The sequence below is a fragment of the Leptidea sinapis genome, chromosome 43, assembly GCF_905404315.1.
Source record: "Leptidea sinapis chromosome 43, ilLepSina1.1, whole genome shotgun sequence".
Lineage (NCBI taxonomy): Eukaryota > Metazoa > Arthropoda > Insecta > Lepidoptera > Pieridae > Leptidea > Leptidea sinapis.
In genome coordinates, this window is record NC_066307.1 from 1084845 (window position 1) to 1111004 (window position 26160).

The 26160-nt window shown below is 33.3% G+C and overlaps 1 protein-coding gene and 1 long non-coding RNA gene across 2 annotated transcripts in view; both read left to right on the forward strand.

Moving 5' to 3' along the window:
* The first annotated feature begins 2698 nt into the window (after positions 1–2698).
* On the forward strand, positions 2699–5392 carry LOC126977082 (uncharacterized). The gene is made up of 3 exons (XR_007732143.1): positions 2699–2807; positions 4714–4852; positions 5291–5392. It is a non-coding gene; the product is annotated as an uncharacterized LOC126977082 (long non-coding RNA).
* Positions 5393–11998: 6606 nt separating this feature from the next.
* LOC126977075 (general odorant-binding protein 70) overlaps positions 11999–26160 on the forward strand; it is a 40430-nt gene continuing 26268 nt past the window's right edge. The window contains exon 1 of the mRNA XM_050825770.1: positions 11999–12165. Coding sequence (XP_050681727.1) covers positions 12085–12165 — 81 coding nt within the window. The 5' untranslated portion in view covers positions 11999–12084. The remainder of the gene's footprint in view (positions 12166–26160) is intronic.

Consider the following 26160-nt stretch of genomic DNA (forward strand, 5'->3'; position numbering starts at 1 on the left):
TTTGAGAGAAGCGCCTTGTGCCATATACGATCAAATACTTCGCTATATCCAGGCTAACTGCCTTCCCCTTGCATTCGATAGCCGCCGCCTATTTTAGGTTAGGTACCTGTTAGGTACCTATACCATAGGATCGCCTGTCGAACGACCATGGTGAAAATCGTACTGTCTTTTTTATTTATTTTACTATCCTATGAAATAAATGTATTTATTTAGACAGCTTACCTAATATAATTATAACGACCTTTCCGAAGGCGCCACCACCAGCAATGTCTTCAGCGAGCATGATATACCCTGCCACAAGAACTCAAGTTTTTGTCTGCAAATTTGCCTTTCCTTCATTCTCATTATAAATCTATAAAAGAGACACATTTTTTGCAATCTTTGAGTTTAAAATAGTATGCGAATTATCCTTGCACAGAAAGAGGAGTTTAAGTCCTTCGTAAAGTATAACTAAGTTCTTTTTCTCGGATAGTAAGTTTTAGATATATAGATGTAATATAATTTAATATTAAAATTATTTTTCTAAATAAGAATTAGCAGCTAATGATTAAAATCTATATTAATTTTTATATTTTAGGCTTACATTTAAGGAACAGATAATGGCGTTGTTTAGCAAATCAGCGTGTAAGCCATTTATTATTATAAATATTTATCTTTTGATAACTCAGATGTCTGGAGTTACCGTTGTGATCATGTGGGCTGTTGAAATATTGGAAGTAAGTTCGTTAAACTAATATTTCACTATATGGTTCGCAATACATATTAAAAACTTAATACTTGAACAAAAATTAAATCTACCTTCGCCCATGCTTCCCACGCAACTTATACCCCTCAATATCCACAAGGGACACCTTCCCTTTTTAAATCAAAATAATATTTATATATAGATATGGAGACTTCCCCATAATTTTGTTATTCTCAGTTAGTTTTATCAACAGGATTTGTTTGTCACTCTTGCCCATAAGTGATTAATACTACGACATAGTGTCGTATACGTAGCTTAGATTAATAAAATATTAATCTTTACTTAGCAGTCTATAAAGTAGAAGGAGGTACGATTTCTGGACGGCTCTTACTGTCCAATAATTCAGTCAGTTGCTACACGTTACCATTACACAAATTTCACACGTTTTATGTTAAAAATAATATGATGCTATTAACTTTGTTCGATGTATATCATCGGTCATTTTCAGAACTCCAAGTCGTCAGTAGATTATAATTTAGGCAATATTTTGCTTGGAGTATCGAGATTGGTGTCTGGTATCTTTGCCTCAATTATAATATTCAGATCAGGAAGAAGACCAATGGCTATTACATCCGGTAAAAATTATTATTTTCTTTTCGTAGAACATTTTTTATTTATTTTCATATTTAACTAATATAACTTTGAATATATAAATTGTTTAAGGTGTTCCAAGGAAAATCAATCGGTTATTTAGGTCTTGGGTCAAAGTTGACAATAAGGATACTTCCAATAGCTATAATGAAGGGATATTAACAATGATTTAAGTAGATTTGTTTGTAAAATATAGAGCCAGTCGCTGCCAGGTCTCTCTTGAAACAAAGGAATTATTTGAAGAAGACCCTTTAGACTTCCTAGAACATAATATTTTGTCTTAGAAGTGTGTTTTATAGTTTGGGAAAGATACTTTACTTTTTGGGACTGCAAAACACCACGTTTGTAATTATGTTGTATACTATATACCATAATCAATGTGCTAGAAGACGCATACTACAATATCAGGATCAAGTTATTCAGAGAGTTCTGTAAGAGAGAGATTCCAGAGCAAGTAAGCAGTATCAGGAAATATTATGTAGTTCCCAACCTGCGCATTAAAAGCTGCCATTGCGGTGCTTGAAATTGGGAATTCTGTACATTCTGTGACATCTGCATGCTCGTTATATTATACTACTATCCTGACGGTGCAAATAATTCGATAGCAGCCAAATAAAATCTTAAAAGACGAAATTTGTAAAAGAAAAGTTATCAAGCCCTATTATGCTGGTCTGGTCGAGATGATGAAGTGATTTTGTCAGTCCTAATGCAACAATTTTTTATTTCCTGATAATAGTTTTTTATAGAATAGAACAAACAACCTACCTGCTAACCAAGTAACCACAGCCGCCCACGATTTCTTGTATGCGACAAAATAATAAGAAATAACAGTTACATTTCTTCCCGATCCTTCACAATAAACTCAGCTTTACGAATTGGCGGTAGTATATAACTTTTTAATAAAAATGTCTGACATTGACTTTGATTTTGCTAACCGAATTAATCTAATTCTAGTTACGATTATTGTAATTTTTGGAGTCGGTGTCATCCAAGATACGTTTGTAACTACATACAAAGTTATAGGTGAGATGTGCTTGAGTTGTAAGGAGGCGAGAGGCGAGAGCGGGTCGCAACGGAAAGACACCGATTCCAAAAATAACAATAATCGAAACTATAATAAGATTAATTAATTAGATTGTATAAAAAAAAATACGCAATTATTTTGTACTTTTTAGTGCATATTATATCTATTGTTTTGAAATAGTATTTTTGAAGTCGGTTGTTTTTTCGTTAAATTTTTTTTTTTCAACTAGAAAAACAACTTGGAAATTATGTATCTTATGCTTCTTCTAATGTTGTGGTTTCAGCTTTTGGTGTGGGAGTGGTATGCATAACTATTTCTGTGTTCATTCAATATGTGGAGAAGCCCACAGTTTTCCCACAACTGGGCTATATCATCTTCATATTCTTTGCTACACTCGGCCACTATACTCTACCCCTGCTTATTATGTTTGAATTATATCCTCTACAGGTTTGTCTATTCTTATTTTCTATATATATTATTAAAATGGTCTTTGTTTGAGGCTCAATCACGTCTAAACTACCGATCGTATCGACATGAAACTACAGCCATTCGATGCGAAATTTATTGCTTATTTTTCGAATTCAAATGTTCCTTCATTAACTTATTTCCTTTCAAAATTCGCCCAGCGAAGCGGGCGGGAAGGGCTAGTATTATTATAATATATTTTATAGGTACAGGTAAGTGGCCCTTCAAATTAACAAAATTAACTAACTTGACGGTTTTAATCATTTTGCTAAATAATTACATTTCAATTGCTAAAATAAAACGAACGATATCGCCGATGAAATGTACAAAAGAGACGCCCATCACACCAAAATCAATTAGCTTCATATGAGCATATACTAATTTTAATAAATGTTTTAATGTTATCTGTATAAGTTAATGTATACGTATATACAATGCTGCTCGGACATTTGTGACGGTACTGTATGAAGATCAAGTAGTTCACAAATAAAATTTGAAAAACAAAATTTTTATGAACGATGCGGGACTCGAACCCACGACCTCCGGAGTTCCGTGCCGGTGCTCTAACCAACTGAGCTAACCGTTCGAGTACCACCTCGTTACAAAATTCTGTTTGCTTTGTTCAACTCTCATATTTGTGTATTAATCCTAGAAGTGAGGGTTAACACTTTAAAAAAAAACATAACATATTGATCAAGTAGTTGTTTATTGTCCGTCAATGGATGCTGCTCATTATCTTGGATTTTTCAAGAGATTTTTCTTGAGCGGTATTGCATTAATTATATGCTCTAATGAGCAGGACTTATCATCACGTAAACGTTTAGATTTTTACATCACTATTCTTATAAAGAAATTTATAAAGAAAAAGTTTCTAACTATAATATTTTCATATGCAGCGTTAAGATAAATTCTATTAAATTAATATTATAATTATTTCTATATTATAATAATTTCTATTAATCTAAAATTTATTAAAACCACACACCAGCTGAACTTTTCTTCGTTTGATTTAAACGGACATAGTTATGTTTTCTATTAAGTCTACTAAATATTAGTTCAGAAAAACGTTTAGATGTAGTTTTCATTTATGGCAATCACCTTAAGCAAATGAATGTCTCTTACATCCACGCTTAGATTTATTTGTTCTGCAATGTACAAAACAAATACAAAAGAATTACTAATGAAGGTATATGTAGAAAGGTTACAGATGTTTTTTATGACAATAAGGGACAAGACGAGCACGAAATTCAGCTAATGGTAATTGATACGCTCTGCCCATTACAATTAAGTACCGCTCAGGATTATAGAAACAACCAAAAATTCTGAGCGGCGCTACAATTGCGCTCGTTGTGGTACCCATAATCTAGCCGGCATTCTGTGCAAAGCAGCCTCCCACTGGTAAGGTCAAGGGCCCTTAGTTGCCTCTTACGGGACCCTTGGACCTGGGTAAATAATGTGGTAAAGGTTACTGGCAATATAAATGACTTTGTTAGTCATACCACAGATTAGTAGTGAATGGATGGACGAAATTGTAAAGACGATTAGAAGGAGTGTTGATACGTAGGTGACTACGTCAAATGTCTGTTGTTTATAGAATTTTTGATAGAATCAAGATGCTGTTGATATTACTTATCTTTATTCATTATCATCATCAGCCGGAAGACGTCCACAGCTGTACAAAGGCCTCCCAAAGAAAGAATTCCACGACGATCAGTCCTGCATTGTCCTCATCCAACGTATTCCGGCGACCTTAACCAAATCGTCGGTCCATCTTGCCTACCAAAACTGCGTCTTCCTGTACTTATTATTAGTAGCATTTATTTTCAATATTCTTATTATAATTATTAAAAGCATTTATTTTCAATAATTATATTTTCTTTTGTTTCAGATTCGAGGTTTACTGGGCGGCCTCTCCATCTCAATGCTCAATGTGATCGCCGCTGGTGCCAATCATGCTTACCCCATGCTACGAGATGGAATAGGCTTTCCATACACCATTCTTTCATTTGGACTTTGTTCATTTATCGGTTATTGTTTTATTTATTCCCCATTTACCCATCACGTCAATATATCAGAAAATTCTATAATTATACGTATAACTATTTTTATACATATACTTATAATAATACGAATACAAATACTTAAACTTCGACTTAGACTTAAACTTATAGATATTATTTATATCATTTGATATCCAAATTGTAGTAGTTCTTTTTGCTTTTGTAACAGCAATGCCAAGCTAGAGTCGAAGTCCGCGTTTTCATAATAATGACAACTTAATGCGCTATCAAGACTTCTATAAATCCATAATGAGCACTCACAGATTCAAAAAATTCCTTAATATAACATATTTTCTGGCGATTGCTATGGCTTTTAATGCTGTACAGAACAATATAGCTGAGGCTCAAACGCATCTTAGACATGTGTATTAAGACCATCCATAATGATGTTATATCAATTTTCAGGTGGAATTTTCCTGTATTTTTTCCTTCCTGAAACGAAAGACTTGACTCTACAAGAGATAGAAGAGTACTACAAGGAACGTATACCAACATTGACATCGCAACGTCGCATTCGATCACTGATGACTTTACAAGATCGAACGACGAGCCAAACTAGTGGGAGCAGATCTCTACTGCGTCTTAAAAGCAAAAGCTCACTTGAGTTAAAAAAAAGAGAAAGAGACACTGATAAGAATAATGATAAAACATGACTTATAACTTGCTGTTGTGAATGCTTTGATGTTGAATTTTTTGATAATAATTGTGCAGTACGATTAGGTAATCCAAAAATTTATCTGTTCATTCATTTTATACGGTGCAAATAACAGACCTACAAAACCACATCAAGGAAAGTAACAGCTAGATATAAGAAAAGCTGCAATCGCACTGAAGTGTGTACATGGCATAATTAGCAGAAATATATGTTTAAAATATAATTTCGATAAACTATCAAATATCTTAACTAAATATGAAACAATAACAAATAATATATTTTGTTATATTATAGATTAAATTCAACAACAATAATCAACCTCAGATAATATATACGTCTAGATATAGTCTCTTTCTGCTAGAAGTCTTGGTTAATGGATCAAAGTGGACATAAAAGTGGAAAAAGATCCATCAATGGATTTTTTCAATGGATCTTAGCGGACAATGCGTAGACAACCGATGAAAACAGGCCAAATAACTTGTCACGCACACTAAAGTAATAGTGTTCGTGACAAGTTATACGTCTTCCACTCGCGATATGTATGTTACTTTGCGTTAGTGTGCATACATTGCTCTTATTAGAGGTTAACAGTCAATCTTAATTTTTACGACGTTTTTACATGACATTCTAGACGTATAAATGATCTTAGTAATTAACATCACTCCTAAAAAAATTAAGTATGAGAATTCGAACGAAGTGGCAAAAAAATAGGGTGTCGTTTGCATAACCATAGTGAGTGCCCAGAAGTCACTATTGGAAGAATAGAATAGAATAAGGTTTACGCGATGGCAGATATAGTCAACTGATAAAAAGAATAGTCTGAACACAAGAACACTGAATTTGATTGACGTGTGACAATGTATTTCGCGTCCCAATTATCACACGTCAGGCTTCGAACAACCAGAAGTATATAAAGAAACTAGAAGACTTAGATCCGATATCAGAAGATCTACTAGACATAGCTAATTTTTCACTGTTGTCACACAACAGTGTCGTAGTATTATCTAGCCACAAGTATAAATTCAGCAGATTATACAATATAAGACAACTAGGTAACTTAATTGTACATAATAAAGTTTCATATAAATTATTATTATATTATTGAAGTTATACTTCTTTAGGCGCGTTATGAAAAAATTATAAGAGTGAAATTTTAAGATGCGCGCGCATCACTGTAACACAAAAGTAACTCGGAGAAGTGGTTCATAAAATTTTTTGACGTTTGCGACATTTGATTTTTTTTTGTTTCTTCGTCTATTATAAGGATAGGCAAAGGGTTCAAGCCCGTACAGCCGTATTCGCTATTTAATATTTAACTGTCAAAGCCATCGTTGCAAGATTTTTACAATAATGTTCTTTCTTCAAACCTAGAATACCACGAGGAATAAATAATATAAAGAATTTTGTTTTGTAAAGCCAACGAAGTATAACTTCTTGCGTGCATACATAGCACACACACTTTTTTTGCGGTTACCTACCAAAATTTAATTTTATACAGGTATTAATATACCACATGCGTATCATTTAAACATGAAATACTTGTTTAGTCTGTTTCGGGCATTTCTTCTTACTTAAAAAAAGGCTTGTTTCCTAATGAGTCATAATCAAATATTAAGATTTATTTTTAATACCAACTTAATACACAAGGTATTAAGTTGTAACTATATTTTTAGTTTTAATTGAACCTATAATTTTATACGTATGTAAATAATATCGCAACAAGTTGTATAAAGGATTTTTTTAATTAAATAAAATATTCTACATACTTTTCTTTTTTAATTTTTACCATACGTTATTACTTTTTGTCCAAATTTTTGTGTTAATGACAAGAAAAAAGAAAAACCCCACATATATTATACCAGCAAAATTCATCCCATTTACAAATGCTATGTTTGAAATTCCGATTTGAAACCAAGCATTACAATTTCATTCATTTTAACGGGAATTGTGACAAACATTGATTGGACGATGGATGCGATCTGCACAGATCGCATGCAAAGTAACAAATGTGTAAGTAGAACATCTTCGCTATAAACAGGTGCCACAAGTGGGAACAGGCGGACTCAGAGAACGCTTGCCGGCGATCGCTAAGTCTGTGTGAATGAGTTAATTTTAGTTGTCATCTGTCTTGCAATCTGTAATCCTAAAGGCCCATTTATAATCTCGAAAAAATAAAAACTTAAAATTGATTTTGAATAAAACAATCTCTTAAATTTCAAAGGAGAATAGAGTTAGGCTTAAGCCTATATAAAAGGGCTAATTTAAAATTTTGAAGTGTTTCGCACGATGCGCATCAATCAAACGCTATAATTTGAGTAAAGCAAGTTGTAAATTTGGATTCACAACACCCTTTCTTACCAAGCTTCCTTGCACTGAATACCGGCTTGGTGGAAAACACAGAGTATTGAAGTAGGATTTTAGAAGTTACGATTATTTTCGGTTTTGTATTATTTCAACCAGTGAGAGTCTCCTTTGCTCCGGATGCCGGCTAGATATGGGTACCACAACGGCGCTTATATTTTCCGTTAAACAGTGATGTGTAAGTATTACTGTGTTTCGGTCTGAAGGGCGCCGTAGCTAGTGAAATTACTGGGCAAATGAGACTTGACATCTTATGTCTTCAATAACAAGGCAAGGCTGGCACTGCATTGTAATGGGCAGGGTGTATCAATTACCATCAGCTGAACGCCTTCGTGAGGACATAACTTCGCGCGGCGCGTCGCGACGCTATGAGCGTGGTCTCACTAGACTTGTAGCTAAACAACTTACTATTTCGGAACTAGGAGCACACTGTAAGATACAAATCTAAATTTGATCACATTCTTTATTAGATACTGTAAGTATATGTTGTAATTTTAACATAAAAACTTGATAATTGCACTTTAAATTAGCTTAACGTTATTTTAATCGTAATTACTTTTTAATTACAAGTCTCCTCTTTAGAGTTGCGTTTCTCAATTAAGTGTTTATCGACGACACTATGGTTGCCTCAGGAAACCGACATAGTTGTTATCTGTAAGTTGGCAAATGTTTTGTTTCCCGCAATAATTTCACAAAAGGAAACAAGATTTCATGGAGCGTTAGCTCTGCATAGGTTTCATTATTCTGATAAAATCGGATTGTTAAGGCTTCGTTCATATGAAAAAGGTATACGCGACAACACACACATAATATTATTATAAAACAGCTTCTACTTGATTAAATATAAGCGAAGCAAAGTCTAAGGTACGTTTTTAAAGATCGTATTGCTAACAGATATCACAACACAATCTAAGACAGCCTCTTGAGACAAGTTGGCTGAAGCCTTCACTCTATTTTCACGAACATGAAGCTTGTGACTCTTCGATTTGGTTCCTCCGACTGCTAGAGGGTGATCGCCATGTCGTACTTTTTCGAGCATATGTGATGCTTCCTTGAAACTATGATTAGCGTTTCGCTTATTGTAGTGCTTTTAAACTGTACAAATGTTTAATCAGTGACAAGCATTTTGATTGAAACACTCTCTGTAATTGTTGGGATTGATTCAGGACATTACAGATAAGCACCAAGCTTTAGATCTTCTTTGATGATATGCGAAAGTGTCTTAGTGGGATCTTATCGGTTATTCCTCGCGGGATCGAGGAATTTTCATTTCGCGCGATACTAATGTTTAATACCTTATAGGAATTTGTGAATTCTGGCTTAACTGACTTAACTTATCTTTTACTGTCTTCGGCAGTATATTTCGTCTCTCTATCGATAGTATGATATACGAACATACGACTACTAGCTTGACCTGGGGGCCTACCATGAACTCTTATTGCGATTCAATAGACAACCTAAAATGAACTGCGGGCCTACCATGAACTGTTATTGCGATTCAATTGACAACCTTAAATGAACTGCTTTGCTATTTCGTACCACGACGTGATTAGAGCTATCTAATTTAGATTGACGTCAAATCAACTGATTTAATCGCAATGATGTCAATTGAATGTCAAAAATTATATCAGCTGAATCGCAAACTGATTTAGTTCGTTCATTCATTCGTACCATGAGGTACCATGATTTCAACCTAAACTGGATAGCTTTTTTGTCAAAGTGACCGATTCGAAAAAAGTTGCTACTTCCTTAGAGGAAAGTGAATGTGTTAATAACTTTAAAAAAAAAGTGAAAACATAGAAATGAAAATTTTATTGATTGAAAGATGAGATGAGAACACTTTATTGAACTTTTTTGTAAAACAAAATACTGAAAATAAATACCAAAAATGAAAATACTAAATACGAGGCAGTAAGGGCCCGGCCTATAGCCTGTTCGCAAGAACGAATTAAAAAAAATGTACTCTGTGGTCCTGTCAAATCAAACATCAATGGAGGTGCGTTCAGAACTCGTTATTTTTACGAAAACACATAAGCAAACATTTAATTTGTAATTCAAAGAATTACATTTATTTATATTACTATTATTTAATAAGTATAAAAAATGGCTTAATGGTTTATAATTTGATGCAATTGCGCAATTTTAAAATGTATTATTAGTATTTTCTAAGCAAAAAAACCGCTAAAATCATATCATTATAGGTTTCGTAACGTAATTTTATTTCGTTCATTCTTCATAAGCGATCCAAACGCCATTCAGTAAAAGGCACTTCATGGTACGAATTTTAGTGATTCAGTTTAGGTACCTAAACTGAACTGCATCGGATTCGCATTGCTTATTAAAAGTTGATGGTGGGCCCTCTGTCTTTTGAATTGACTTGAAAATGACTGGCGGTTCCATAGTTATGCAAGACAATCACTGCAATTCTGTTTTCTTTAACACTAAAGTTTATTGTGTGCGCCCTTTAATATTTATTATGCTTTGAAATAAGTACTTTAATTTTTAATGTCCACGTAAACACCAGTCTTGGCAAATAAATATCTTATATCTTGTGATTCAATATTAACTCGAACAAAAATGGCGGGAAATGATCGTACTTTTTAACATAATAAACACGTTCTAAGGTTGAATTCGAAAAATAATCTAGTTTAGAAGTTATAATTTGCAACAATATTTATGGCTAAACTAGTTGGCTGATTATTTCATACTAAATTACTATTTGTAGTTTCTCCATATTATGTTGTTGAAAAAAATCAAAAACCCTTGACGTTTCACGACGTGAAATCAAATACCCATAAGGTTTGACAATTACTCGAAGATTCCATCATTATGATCATTATGCAAGCCCAATGAAGCCTTGATAAAAATGTAGGTCGAAAACCAAGAGTAGCCATTCTTATATCCGGTAAGATTATCTTTCCGGATGTTAAATTATGCTAAATATTGAGTTTTGTAAAATATCCGTTGCCCTTGTGTGAAGTTGAAATTTAACGTTTTTTTCATAATTCTACAATATTAAAAAAAATCGGTTTGTCCTTATCAAATTTTGCGTTATAATCTTTTATCAAAATATAATGATTGGTTTCCAGATAGAGCCTGAATCATAAAACTAAGTAATCAATAACACAATTTTGCCACTTTTTTTCACAGGCGCACAAAAATTTTGCGAGGGAGGCTTTTTTCCATGGGATCCATAAAATCTGAAAATTATTTACAAAAGACAATCCTCCAGCGAAATAATTAAATGTATTTCAATTATCTTAATGGAAAATACTTCAGAACTCATAACGTGTATTGGGAACGTCATGTCTTGAAATTAATTACATCCATTTTAATTATTGAGTTTCTTATAAGAAGTCCATAATATATTATATTAATCAAGCAGAATTGTTTCTGTAAGGTTAAAGAATTGCTTAGAAATGAGCGGTCGAGAAAGATTGCTGTAGTGGAGAACATGGTGATAACTTACTGCAAGTACCTGAACTGCTTCTACCTGCAAGAGTTCGAAGATTACCAACTTGATCGAATATCGAAGACTAACCTGTTATAAAATCTAGGAAAACGCTACATTATGAAAACATTGTACATTATGTAGACTTTTCTTTACATATAAAAAACACATTCTAATATCATTAGCAAACAGACACCGTCTTCACAGACATATTTTGAACAAATATGATTTAAAAAATGATCACGTTTTTTAAGGGTATGTGTGTATGTAAGTAAATATATTGATATCAACACGATTTATCAATTATATTGATTTTCAACTCTTACTGTTCAAATATCAACAAAACATCTTAATTGTCTTGAATATTATAATTACACACATAATAAAAACATAAAATATGAATTGTTTTATTCTAATTTCTTGTGACAGTTTCAGTAAAATTAATAAAACTTCAAAATAAAATTATGTTGCATTAATAGTTAACTATACATGTCGTAATACCTGTTTATTAATTAATAATAATTTACAAGTTTACCTATTGCAAAAATGATTTCGCATAACGGAACGTTACAACTCGAACAAAATAGGCGGGAAACCCTCCTACGCGCGCGGGCCTTTCAAAAATCACAACATTCGAACGCTCAGTTTCAACTGTGAACTGTCGCGGGCTTTACTCGCTACAAATAACTTAATTATATTAATTGGGATTGATTTAAATATCGTGCAGTGACAATGGTTTACAGACATGGATTAATGTGTTTTGTAAGTTTCCTGGCGTTTGTGTTAAGCCATAGCGCGATATCAGCTGAAATTGTAAGTTGTGTATTGATTATGTATTATACGTATTTATAATATTAATTAACTATATCCATATAAGTTCTGTGGGTTCTACTCTGAAAACAATTACGATATTATTATTTTATTTATTACATATCTATTAAATAAAATAAACAATATCGATATGTATTGATTTAAATTCAAATGGCAATAATAGGTATGAAAAAGAAAATATATACACCTTCTTAAAAGATCTATTAACGCAATTCCTAGCATAAAAAAAAATTATGTTCTCTAAAAATTATGTACTCGGCAGTACTTGTAATATAAATATAATATATTGCAAAAAATATCACATGTTTACACGGAAACGAGTGAAAATGCCAGATTAATCGCCTCAACGTTGGCACTAATTGTAATGGGACTTTTTTTGTTAAGATAGCTCATGTTTATATGTAGATACTATTTAGGGTATTCATATTTATAAAATACGAATACCCTTAATGGTATCTAGATCACTATCTACTGAATTTTGTACAAAAAAAAGGAGACTCTTGAAATGTAAAACTTGTAATCGAATTTACGTGGGCAAAGTCGCAGGCGGTTAATGGTGAATAATATATCAATAAGCAATAAGACCTCTGAGATAGAGCACACAGTGTTATAATTTATTTTCCCTTTACAATTGTAAAATATAATTATTGATATAGGTATATCGTAGTAGTAATACTATTTATATCTATAAAGGCGTTTTCAATACCATTGAAAATCAAGAATTTTAATGTTATTGCAAGTATAAATATGGAAGTATCTACAAATTGTAGATAGGGTTGCCAAGTAGAGTACATTTAAATAAAACACTTTTTAGAGGATTATACCGCGTGTAACTCTGTTTTCAGATTAAATTTGCATAAAAGTTACATTTTTTTAGCTTACCCGACGTTCCGTGACCTTTCCAGATCACATTTTCAGTTCTACTGAAAACTCCTTTAAAAGGAGAGCACGTTCAGAAATGTCCTAGCTTTCTATGGCTTTGGGTACCAACAAAAAAAAAATATTTATAGCATGGTTTGCTGGCCAACAAGTCAGTTTATGTTAAAATAGTGTTTTAGTATTTTATTTGTAATAAGTACTCAACTCAACAAAATAGACTACAACACTCTATTGTACGGTTGCCAACCCTGGGTGTTTAGAGTACATGTACTGCTCTAGTTGCACTGACCTTGAAACCGTGTGACAAGACACGTCAACCTCGTACTTAAGATACAAGATCACTCAAGTAACTTGTTCACAATATAAATTAACACGGAAATATAGATTGTTTGTTTAATTTATTATTTACAATGGATGTTCACAAAATCTGGTTGCAGGCTCTAATTCCACTCAACATTTCCTTCGTAGTTAGCTAAATCATTTCAAGTATTTCTTTATTTTTTCCAATAGACGATAAATTACTTGCGGTCACCTTATGGAAAGTAAGCCGACCAGTACCCTCTCCAGAGGGCCTCCCATCAACTTTTAATAATCGATGCGAATCCGATGCAGTTTAGGTATCTAAGCTGAATCACTAAAATTCGTACCATGAAGTGCCTTTTACTGAATGGCGTTTGGATCGCATAGAAGAATGAACGAAATAAAATTGCGTTTCGAAACCTAAAATGATATGATTTTAGCGGTTTTTTTGCATAGAAAATACTACAAATAAATTTTAAAATCGCTTTATAGCGTCAAATTATAAACCATTAAGCCCTTTTTTGTACTTATTAAATAATAGTAATATAAATAAATATAGTTCTTTGAATTACAAATTAAATGTTTGCTTTGGTGTTTTCGTAAAAATAACGAGTTACGAACGCACCTCCATTGATGTTTGATTTCACAGGACCACAGAGTACATTTTTTTTTATTCTTTCCTGAGAATAGGCTATAGCCCGGGCCCTTACTGCCTCGTCTTTTGTATTTTCATTTTTGGTATTTATTTTCAGTATTTTGTTTTACAAAAAAGTCCAATAAAGTATTCTCATCTCACCTTTTTAAAAAATAATTCCTTTTCTTTATGTTTTCTCTATTTATTAAAAGTTATTAACAACATTTTTCGAATCGCTTACTTTGACAAATAAGCTATCTAGTTTAGGTTGAAATAACATCTCATGACTTCGAATGAATGAACTTTTTTGAATGTTGATATTATTTTTGACATTCAATTGACATCATTGCGATTTAAGCAGTTGATTTGACGTCAACCTAAATTAGATAGCTCTTATCACGTTGTGGTACGAAATAGCAAAGCAGTTCATTTTAGGTGGTCAATTGAATCGCAATAAGAGTTCATGGCCTGTCCATGGGGGCCTACCCCAGGTCGATACGACAGGCGCAAGAACTTTTATTAATTTGAGAACCATTGTCAATTATAAGCAAGAGCGTGTGGTGGGCTCTTATAACATCTGTAATCAAATCAAATTCAATTTTAAAATCATTTATTCATTCACTTACATTTTAATTACCATAGGTACCATCCAGCACCGCGTCGGAGAAGCTGAAATGAAAAGAGACTAATTTTCACTATTCGATCATCAATTTTTACCAGTAAAAATTGTTTTCTTTTTTTCGGCTCCTTTGTACTGGATGCCGGCTAGATTATGGGTGCCACAGCGGCGCCTATTTGTGCCCTGAAGCAGTAATGTATATAAATTACTGTGTTTTGGTCTGAAGGGAGCCGTAGATAGTGAAATTACTGGGCAAATGAGACTTGACATCTTATGTCTCAAGGTGACGAGCGCAGTTGTAGTGCCGCACAGTTTTTTTGGGTTTTTCAATAATCCTGAGCGGCATTGCATTGTAATAGGCGGGGCGTATCAATTACCATCAGCTGAACGTTTTGCTCGTCTCTTCCCTTATTTCCATAAAAAAATCAAATATTTACAGCTTTTGTTGGTGAGTAAATATCATTTACATAATGTATGCAACTTGATGTAAAATATACAATGAATATTTACAAACAAACGTCTATGAGCCGATATACTTAACAAAGGTAAAGTGGAACGAGTAAGTACGTATACAAAGAAAATCAACTAAATAACGAGGTTGGCGAATCTATCTAATCTATTTTATTTTTATTTTTTTTATTTATTTAATAGGAAGCCCACGTTGTATACAATGTATTACCTTATGGTATATTTACACATTAATTACTTAAATTATTTAACATCGTTTACCCCATTTACGGGCTAACTCGACATGCAATTAGTTACTTAATTAAATTACAAGTACTTAAAAACATTATTAACATAATATGAGAATTTCCTTGTTTACTTACATAGGCTGCACTAAAAGTATCGGGAATGGAATATTTCCACTGTTCCTGTCATATTAAAATCATTTTGATTGAAAACTCCTTGGTTTTAAAAATCGAATACCATTTATTTATTTAAAAAAAGATTCTCGGTCTTGTCACAATGTCTTGTCAAACTTGTTTAGTCGTTGAGAAAATGGAATTGACTCGAGAAAATTCTAGAGCGATGATTTATTATGACGTTTGAAGTGGCTTAACACAAAAACAGTGTGTTGACCAGATGATGTCTGCATCTGGTGATGATGCCCCATCTAAAACCACAATTTATCGCTGGTTTGCTGAATTTCAACGTGGACGTATCAAGCTCAGTGATGATCCCCGTCAATGTCGTCCAAAAACTGGAGTCACCAAAGAAAACGATGCTGTGCGTAAGCTGATTGAGGAAGATCGACATACCGCGAAATTCAGGCAACTTTAGACATTGGCATGAGTTAAATACAAATAATGATGAACATGAACAATTAGGTGTAAAAAAGTTGTTTTCCCGACGGATACCGCATTTGCTCTGTGAAGAGCAAAAAGCCACTCGCATTACTTGGTGCGTCAGAACTCTCGAAAGATTCCACGCAGGATCCTCAAATGCTGTATACAACATCGTATCAGGTGACGAATCCTGGATATACGCGTACGAACCCGAAACAAAAAACCAGTCACGAGTTTTGGTGTTCGAAAATGAGTTACCAACAAAAATTCTTCGTTCACGGAGTCTTGCGAAAAAAATGGTGGCCACGTTTGTCTCCAAAACCGGCCATGTTGCGACTATTGCTCTTGAGGGACAAAGAACGGTTAATGCAGAATGGTATGCTAGTTAATGCGAGTTCTCACACCGCGCACAGAACATAAGAAAACATAGAATTATTAGACCATCCGCCGTACAGCTCCGACCTAAGCCCTAATGATTTCTATACTTTCCCTAAAATAAAGAATAAATTGCGTGGACAGAGATCACCTGAAGAAGCTGTGGACGCCTACAAAATGGCCATTTTGGAGACCCCAACTTCGGAATGGAATGCTTGCTTCAATGATTGGTTCCATCGTATGAAAAAATGTGTCAAATTTCGCGGAGAATACTACGAAAAGCAATAAATACATTTTTAAATAGTAATGTTGTGTCACTTTCTTGATTCCCGAAATTTTCAGTGCCGCCCTCGTACTATCTAAATTAGTTACCTACACAAAAATATAAAAAACTTAAGTCTAAACAAAAAAAAACTAAATTTTATATAAACTAAATTTAAAATAGAGCAACTATTATTAAATACGAAAAAACGAATGATATTATTTAATTAAATGATTTTTAATTTTGCGCTTGAAAATCGATGCAGAGTTCCAAAATATGTCCAATTCTGCTATTTTAAATATATTGTTATAGGACATTACAATTCTGTTATTAGGAGCGGTCCTACCTAGGTTACTCTTTGTAATTATTGGCATAAAAGTAATTTTATTTTTAATATGTGACCGTGCATTTTGTCTTGGAACTGCTAACCTTATACTGTTTAATAAGTTCGGGCTATCAATAGCTCCATTTACAATTTTATGAAAAAACAGAGATCTATTGAGTGTCTACGATTGCATAGTGATATTGATATATGTTAAGTTAAATTTTAAATCTGAGTAATTTCAATTCACAGATGTGAAACCTGTATAACAAATAATTATAATTGAAAGGAGTATGATCGGAAAAACTGGAGAACAAAACAGACAAAAATATCAGTGACAGTTTAAGTGATGTTAATTTGATATTATAACATTAAATAGTCTGAATAAAAGACTCAAATAAAAGTTTGACTTGGGCCCACTAGTATTTCATGCAACAGTTGTATAAGAAGGGTAAAAAAACACGAGTGGTGTGGGTTTGCCTGCGGCTCACATCGCAATGAAAGACACCATGAAGAGCTATAACACGCTCGTCTGTTGTGAATAATTTCTACGACTAGGTAATTTAATAATATCACAAGTCCTCGAGTTGGCCCTTAAATGGGCAGGAAATGCATTGTGTAGATACTTATCTTTAGTGAGTCGTATTATTTTTTGCTTTAAGGAATGGCAAACACCCATACGGCCAACGCCGGAAATGTGAAAATATACCTACCAACATCTTAGCAAATTATATTAAAAAGTTTCTTTCTTAAGTTGACATTAAAATATTCAATATTTGAATGGAAATGGATAAACATGGATCTATTTTGTTTTGTAATGTAGAATGTACTAATTATTATTTAATATATCTATGAACTTACTATACCTTACCTAGATTTAGTTGTCTGTGTCGCCAAAACAACTGTCTTTTACTTTGACAGTACGTAAGTACAATAAGATCACAGATTTTAGGCCATAGAGTTTTTCAAAGTCTCAATAACGTATGTACTGATATTAGTGATCATGGCTGTATAAATGACTGATAAAAGTAGAGGAGTAGAAAGATGTAATTAAGTAATCGTTTAAAGTATCCTTATATAGCCGTTATAAAATTAAAGAAAGTTTATTGAATTTTTGTCAATTCGATTATATTGTGCTTTAAAGATAGCAATTTCTCATAGAATGCAATCCTTCGCATAAATATGCATTTCCTAGTGATGGATACATATTTTTTCCTTGTGGGTTAGAGAAGATGGGTTCTTTGGGTCTTGCGACTCAAAACGTTATTTAAGAGGTGTCCAGGTTTATCATAGATATAACAGGTGACCCGAGATCTAACACTCACCTCTAACTCTGTCACAGATTAAGTTAGGTAATTCGAAGAGGTAACCTTGCCTGCAGTTTCATGGGCACCTTACAGACAGACGATGACCTAAATTCCTTTTATATTTTTATTAATTACTTAATAGGTTTATATTTTAAACTTCCTACTAAGAAAATTGAAAATTTCTAAAATTCGGAAAGTTATTGTTTTTCCCCGTTTTTCGACAATCGAGTTTTCATCGGATTTCGACGTTTTAAGGCTCTTGGAAGCTTCCCGGCCTATTTCCGCGATGGTGTCTGTACTTCACTCATCACTTTTGGTGCCATTCGAAAGGGTTTGACCAAACTTGTGATTTCTTTTTCTTATGTGTTTTTTTTGGATTAAATTTTAAACTGCTTTACCGATCGATTCCAAAAAACTATTCAGCTCTTAACACCAAAAAACCACGTCGATCGCCATCAAACCGGTCAAATCGGTTGATTCGTTTGTGAGTTATGGTTGTCTAAAGAAAACCGAAAAAAGATTTTTTTTCAGAATTACTTCGAAATTCCGAGTTCCAATAATTGAAACTCAGAGAGATTCAACCGAGATCAAAGATTCTTTTTGAGGCTTAAAAAAACTGCGTCGAATGCCGTCAACCCCGTGCAAATCGGCTCATTCTTTCAAAAATGTATTTACTATTCTTTCATTATTTACAAAAAGTAGCTGCCGGAACAAATAATTAGAGGACACTTCAGGAATGTGCTGTTCACTTGGTAAACAACGATAACTTGATAATCACGTTCTTCATTACTTTTGTTTGTCACTTGTGTTATCCTTCCAACTTGTTCCAGTGTAAAACTGATTCCTACAGTAGTAAATGTATTCTTCAGATATTATGTACAATTGAGGCTTTCGAACCAAATATACCTTACTACTAAGGTCCAGCATTAAGTTTCTGGTATTTATTTAATAACGCCACATATTCAAAGAATCATTGAGAGCAAAATTTAAAGAAATAAACATTTTGACTGTTGCTTCTCAATATATTAATATAATGTTTTGTATGTACATAGGCACATAAGTGAATTTGCTAGGAACTGTCATAACCATTGTGTTAACACCAGAAACAGACAAAAACTTATAATGCTTACTACTCGGCTAAGTCGAGTTAGTAAGCCTTTTGGTTATCATATATTTTTTATTTTTCAACTTATATTCCTTCACTATTTAAACAATTTCGCATTTTTTGGAACTGTTGCATAAAGTAGTTGTTCAAGTCCGTCTGAGGGATGTCTTGAAGTCCTCTTGGAACACATTCACCGTCTCTTCAGGACTTGTAAATCCTATAACTCTTAGCTTCTTCATGTGAATGCATGGCGGTCCTCTACAGTCCGATTTTCAAGGAGCTTTCTTCGAAAAAGTCAAAGTTTTGCATTTGCATTTTTTCTTTTATGACATTAGGGGACTAAACGAGCAGGATATTCAATTGATGGTTATTGATACGCCCTACCCATTACAATGCAGTGCCACTCAGAATTCTTGACAAATCCAAACATTCTGAGCGGCATTACAACATATAAAGTCTCATTTTTCCAGTAATTTCACTAGCTACGGCGACTTCAGACCGAAACACAATAATGCTCACACATTACTGCTTCACGGCAGAAATAGGCACCGTTGTGGTACCCATAGTCTAGCCAGCATCCTGTGCAAAGAAGCCTCCCACTGGTGCGGTACTCCAACTTACAAAAGCATCTCAAATTGATGTAACATAAAAATAGTATAAAGTACATGTTTGACATTAGACAAAAGAATGCCTAACTGTTTTCATATAATAACTTTAATATCACCACGTATTCCCAAACTATAGAATGAGCTTCCTTGAGCTGTGTTTGTTTTTTTGACAGTGGTTTCTTTATTGTTATAACAAATTTAATTTTAATTGGTCACCGACGGATTCATTCATATTGCCTTAGATAATTTATACGTTTAAATAGAGCCTCTTGCCGCTAGGCAACGCATGTTAACAGGCCACTCGCAATACGTTACTCACTGTGTTTTAGTGTGCTCGTGTTGATTAAAATAGACAGATAGACTATCAGTTCACCGCTATTTTTTATTCACAGCTGTTACAGTCAATAAGATCTATTAATAAAAGACCAATAATAATATACTACTTATACCTACATACACACAAATAAAAAAGATGGTTTTTAGCAGATTCTCTTAGTAATAATGATATTTGATTGCTCAGTCGAAAAGAACTTTAGTCAGTATTGATTTGAAGAAACAATTAACACATTAATGGTAGTGTAACTAGTACTAAAATCGCAAATCAATTTCTAACTGGCACACATAAACATTGTTTCATTGAATCTAGTTGATTTCCAAAGAGCGAGGTAAAAACAAGTGAAGCGTATAATTGTAACAGAGAAAGTAACCTGATCACGGGTCATATGTGTATTCAATACCTACTTATACGTATAAATAGATTACCTTTAAATATATTACCTATTGATAGATTTATCAGTGATGATGTTGTTGTAGAAAAATAAGCCTTATAGTGTTGACTGGAGTATTTTTTTTTTCAAAAGCTGAAGGAACGAATATACTTATTTGGCTGTACAGTTGTAATTCACATTGCACTTTAGTTGCATCTGTAGTTTTCCATTTTAGTTGGTCTACTGTGATTGGTATAATGTTGACGCCAGGTACAAATATAAACTTGCCCACTGATCGGCTAAAACGAGTTAATAAGTCTTATGTTGGGCGATGTATTTCTTTTTACAACAAGATCCCAGATGCTGTTCAAAACAAATGTGTTATGAAATACGAAATAATTGTTAAAAAAAAATTGTGTGGTAAATGTTACTATAACGTAAATGACTTTCTTAATGACCACAGATCGGGAATGGAGCTGTCGCCCTCAGGCTATTTAAATTACAAATTTGATTGTAACCAAAAACCAAAAAAAGGAAGAAATCCCGCTGAGTTTCCTGCGCTTGTTCTTTTAATTTCTGAGGGGATTTCTTCATTTTCGAATGGGTGGTAGTAGTTTTTGACGTTAAATAAGTCATTTAATATCCAATTTTGAATAAAAATATATTTGTATTTGGCTTAACTACAAAAAACTAATCTTACTTATTAGTTATTTCTTTTATGTCTGTTTTTCATACCTTTCCGTTTTTTCACAGATGACACTTCCTTCCTTTGCGTGTTGAATTGTTGCTAATTTCGGTCCATATTGTTTTATTTTTTGGATCGTTAAAGATAAGTAACGACTTGCTAAATAACTATGTTAATGCGATCAGTATCAAACATATAAGATCGCTGGGTATATTTACAATAAAAAATGCCTTAAAATTTATCCTTTAAAATTCCCTAATATTGGAGTTTTTTTTATTTATAAACTCTCAACTAACGCTTAGTAATACTTTTTACCATAGCAAATTCTTTTGAAATATTCTCATAAGAAGATTGCAATTCGATAATGAATATATCACAAATAATTTTTATAAAGATTATCGTAAGCTAACGGATCTTCTTAAATGTCTAAATAGAGATCGTGTCGGCCCACACTTGGCCTTATATAGACAGAATGACTTAGCAAGGCTACACCCACCACGAATGACTCAATTGTTAACATGTTAATATACACCAAAGTTATGTTTCTTGTATTATATTTTTAATACTTATTTATGTAAACTTTACCTTTAATTATTATTTAATATAGTAAAACGTTTACGTTTATGGAGAATATGTGCTTAAATGCTATAACGAATAACGTTGTGACAAATTAATAATTCGATCATTGTTTACGTTATTTCCAAAAATATCAAAGACGAGTCACATTTTCAGATAAATGGTACATGAAAAGCTTCAGTGCTGAATGATTAAATAAAAACGTCAGTTACGGAAAAATCTTAAAAAAATCTATATATATAAAAATGAATTGCTGTTCGTTAGTCTCGCTAAAACTCGGGGACGGCTGGACTGATTTGGCTAATTTCAGTCTTGAATTATTTGTCGAAGCCCAGAGAAGGTTTCAAAGTTAATAAAGGAATAAATATGAAAATGCTTGGAATTAAAAAAACACAACAATTTTGTTTTTCCTTTGATGTGTCCCCCGTCGTTCAGAAATCAAATTGAAAGAATAGTTTAAAATGAATTTTTAAATCTTTCTAACTTTCTCAGGAGATAAAAAAATAATCATAATTTTAGCTAACTATAGTTGGTAGATTAACTACAGTTGTTAACTATCTATCAGATTATTTTTATGTAGATTGATAAATCTTAAGTTTTGTCACAAATTAAAATTCATAAAAAATAACGTCTGTCGGGTCAGCTAGTAATATATAAATTTTGATCGAAATACGACATACGACATACGACAGATGATGGGTGAAATCTCGTGAGTTCGCGTCACCGAAGTGCAAAGCACTTTTTTGTCTGTTCCGTGAGCAGTATACTGTAGCTACTATACAGCTGACGTATTTTGCACTAATGTTAGTGCTGTGTACCCTATATCTAGTGTACACTATCTAATAAGTGAAATTGAATGCATTTAGTGCAAAGTTCAATGTGTACACACTGTGCATTGTTGAAATAGTGTTTTTATTTGATTAATATATTGCTGAAAATAAGTTTTATAAATAAATTAAATTAGATATTTGAATTTCTGGTTTGAGTACTAAAAGGTCTAAGTTTTTACAACTAAACAATTGGCCCTTTTTGTCTAGGTACAACTGCCAATTGATTTTTTTTTCGTATTACCGTACTTTTGCACACCACTGCTGCACAAGTCCCTCAATATCCGGAGCGTTGCAAGCGTATTTAGTAATTATGTCAGTAAGGCGGATCTCAAATGAAAATAGCACTTATAAAATTTATATTACTTTAATGTTTAGATTTATACGGGGTTCTCCGTTCTGTACCGTTAATTATAATATCATATAAGCCTCTAAGAAAAGAAACAGTAGGGACATTGTACACTTTGCTACCAATATGCATCTTAAACCCAACGTTCTTTGTTCGACACTCACAATAAACATTTTTGCATTTTAACTCTGTAAAGTAAAAACGTACTTACTGTGATACCTTTGCAATCTTAAAAACAAATCGCCATATTTAATTATTCTAGGTCAATGGAGTGCCGCTAAGATGTTGTAATTTGTTAATATATTAGGCCTTAATAACTGTTACTTTCGATTGAGTAGATTTTGTAACTTAATTTTTACAGTGGGAGGCTCCTTTGCACAGTATGCTGGCTAGAATATAGGTACCACAATGGCGCCTATTTCTACCATGAAGCAGTAATGTTTAAACATTACTGTGTTTCGCTCTGAAGGGCGCCATAGCTAGTGAAATTACTGGGCAAATAAGACTTAACATCTTATGTCTCAAGGTGACGAGCGCAATTGTAATGCCGCTTAGAAGTTTTGGGCTTCTCAAGAATCCTGAGCGGCAGTGCATTAGGATGGGCAGGGCGTATCAATTACCATCAGCTGAACATCCTGCTCGTCTCGTCCCATATTTTCATAAAAAAAATAGAGTAAAAGAGAGCAGACGGTTAGTTTTTGATGTAAATTATAAATTGATTCCTCCACATGTTCCAGAACCTTTACCATATACAAAAGAACAACGGCGATTTAAGATCTCTTTCACTCACCTTGTCACAAGAAAGAGTATGCCCTTTCTTTTACATACACCGTTTTAAGCGGACTCGGTATCAAAGTTCCCTTTTGCAGTCTCCACTTTGGCTTTCTTTGGTTTACAAAGCGAAGGTCATTGAATTGTATATTTATTGACGCTTGGTCTTTTTCGATCAACAAAATTTCCGAGATTAATTCACATTCTCAGAGCCCACTAAGTGACTAACTTGCGTAAGCAAGTTGACTTATATCCAGCCTTGTTGCAATACCTAACTTATGGCATTCTTATGTAAGGAGCAAACCAGTTGAGAGCATTCACATTTACTTACTCTTAACGTCTATCTATTATTATGAAACTTCGCTTAAAGTTTACAACTAATCTGTGCTTACAAACAATGTGTGTATAAGTAAGTACATAGCAGATTTCAGGGGGTCCCTTTAATCTGTTAATGGTATACCTAACCTCATTCGTGCGTTACACCTGTGGGAGGCTCCTTTGCACAGGAAGCCGGCTAGATTATGGGTACCACAACGGCGCCTATTTCTGCCGTGAAGCAGTAATGTGTAAACATTACTGTGTTTCCGTCTGAAGGGCGCCGTAGCCAGTGATATTACTGGGCAAATGAGACTTAACATCTTATGTCTCAAGGTGACAATCGCAATTGTAGTACCGCTCAGATTTTTTGGGATTTTTCGAGAATCCTGAGCGGCACTGCATTGTAATGGGTATGGCGTATTAATTATCAGCTGAACGTCCTGCTCTCGTCCCTTATTCTTATAAAAAAAAAATACACCTAAGATTAGGGATGCCCTATTTGAACAGGCACATTGTTATTAGAGAACACTACATTACAACCTCGCAGCAGTAAAACGCACCACTACAGAACACATATAGTCGCCTGTCAGTATGCCAGTATACAGGCTGCCTGTGCAAAACACTTCATTTGTGGATGTGAATTTTAAAGTGGCATTTCCCATTGGCAAAATGATTAACAACATATATTATACTCAGAATCAGACACGCATAGGATTCATAATCCAGAAGATGTCTCAATATGTAGACCGCAATTTAATATATAAAACCTAAATACAGACAGCCGGACGAAAGTACGGTAAGTTCAAGTAGTTTTACAACTCTATGTATCACATTGACTTGTCATTCACACTGATACCTGGCGACTGATATTTATTTATTATCATGATACACGTGAATGATCGAAATCAAACTGATTACAAATATTTTGATGATATTTCACTGTCTCCATAAAACACACTAATAATTACCATCTAAATTAAAGAAGAATTATAACAAGCTATCAAGTCTCAAGTTTTTTTATCCTCTAAAAACAAAAATATATCTATGCCACTCTGTAATCCGGCTCGAAGGACCATTGAAAAATAATAATTTTAGTAATCTTATATTAACTTATACAAATAGGTAACTTATACTATTCGATCGGTTTTCTTCGAATATAATATGTAGGCCTTGCAGAAAAAATATTTAATTAATACACAAATAAAATTTGAAAAACAAAATTTTATGAACGATGCGGGATTCGAACCCACGACCTCCGGCGTTCCGTGCCGGTACTCTAACCAACTGAGCTAAGCGTTCGAGTACCGCCTCGTTATAAAATTCTGTTTGCTTTTTGTTTTTTCAAATTTTATTTGTGTATTAATCCTAGAAGTGAGGGTTATCACTTTAAAAAATAACATAACATATTGTTTATTTAATTAATATTTAAATTATTGAAATTGTGAAAACACCGTGCTCTGAAGAGTAATTAAGTAAACTACATCGATGTTAGGACCTAGTCCTTAGTTAAAAAATAGAGGTTTTCTATATTCTTCGTATTAAAACTACTACATAATTATTACTTTATGACTTTAAGAGTACTGTCAGGTAACACAAGGGCTGACATGAAAATTCATATGGATTCACAATTACCGACGTATTAAAATGCGATGTACGTTACAAGAGATACACAGTCATACAATGTTGTTGAATGCTTAATATACTAAATACCTACCTTCTATTTACATGGTTGAGACTATATACAATACCATTATTGTCTTTATATTAGTTTCTCATGACATTGTCCTTCGTTTCCTGCACAATTCTGTGATTATTAAGAACTGTCAGGGCCTTAAAATAATACCCAGGGTGGGTACTAATGAGTTTGTTTATATTAAAATTATTTTTTTAATAACAATAATCCTAAAATTTTATGACTCCCAGTGAATGCAGAATTCGTCAGGAATTAGAGGTAGGTACTGCCACCAGAAACAGCTAAATATCTTGGTTTCTTGGTGGTTCTAATCTATATACTACATAATAAATTTGAAGAGATTTTTCATGG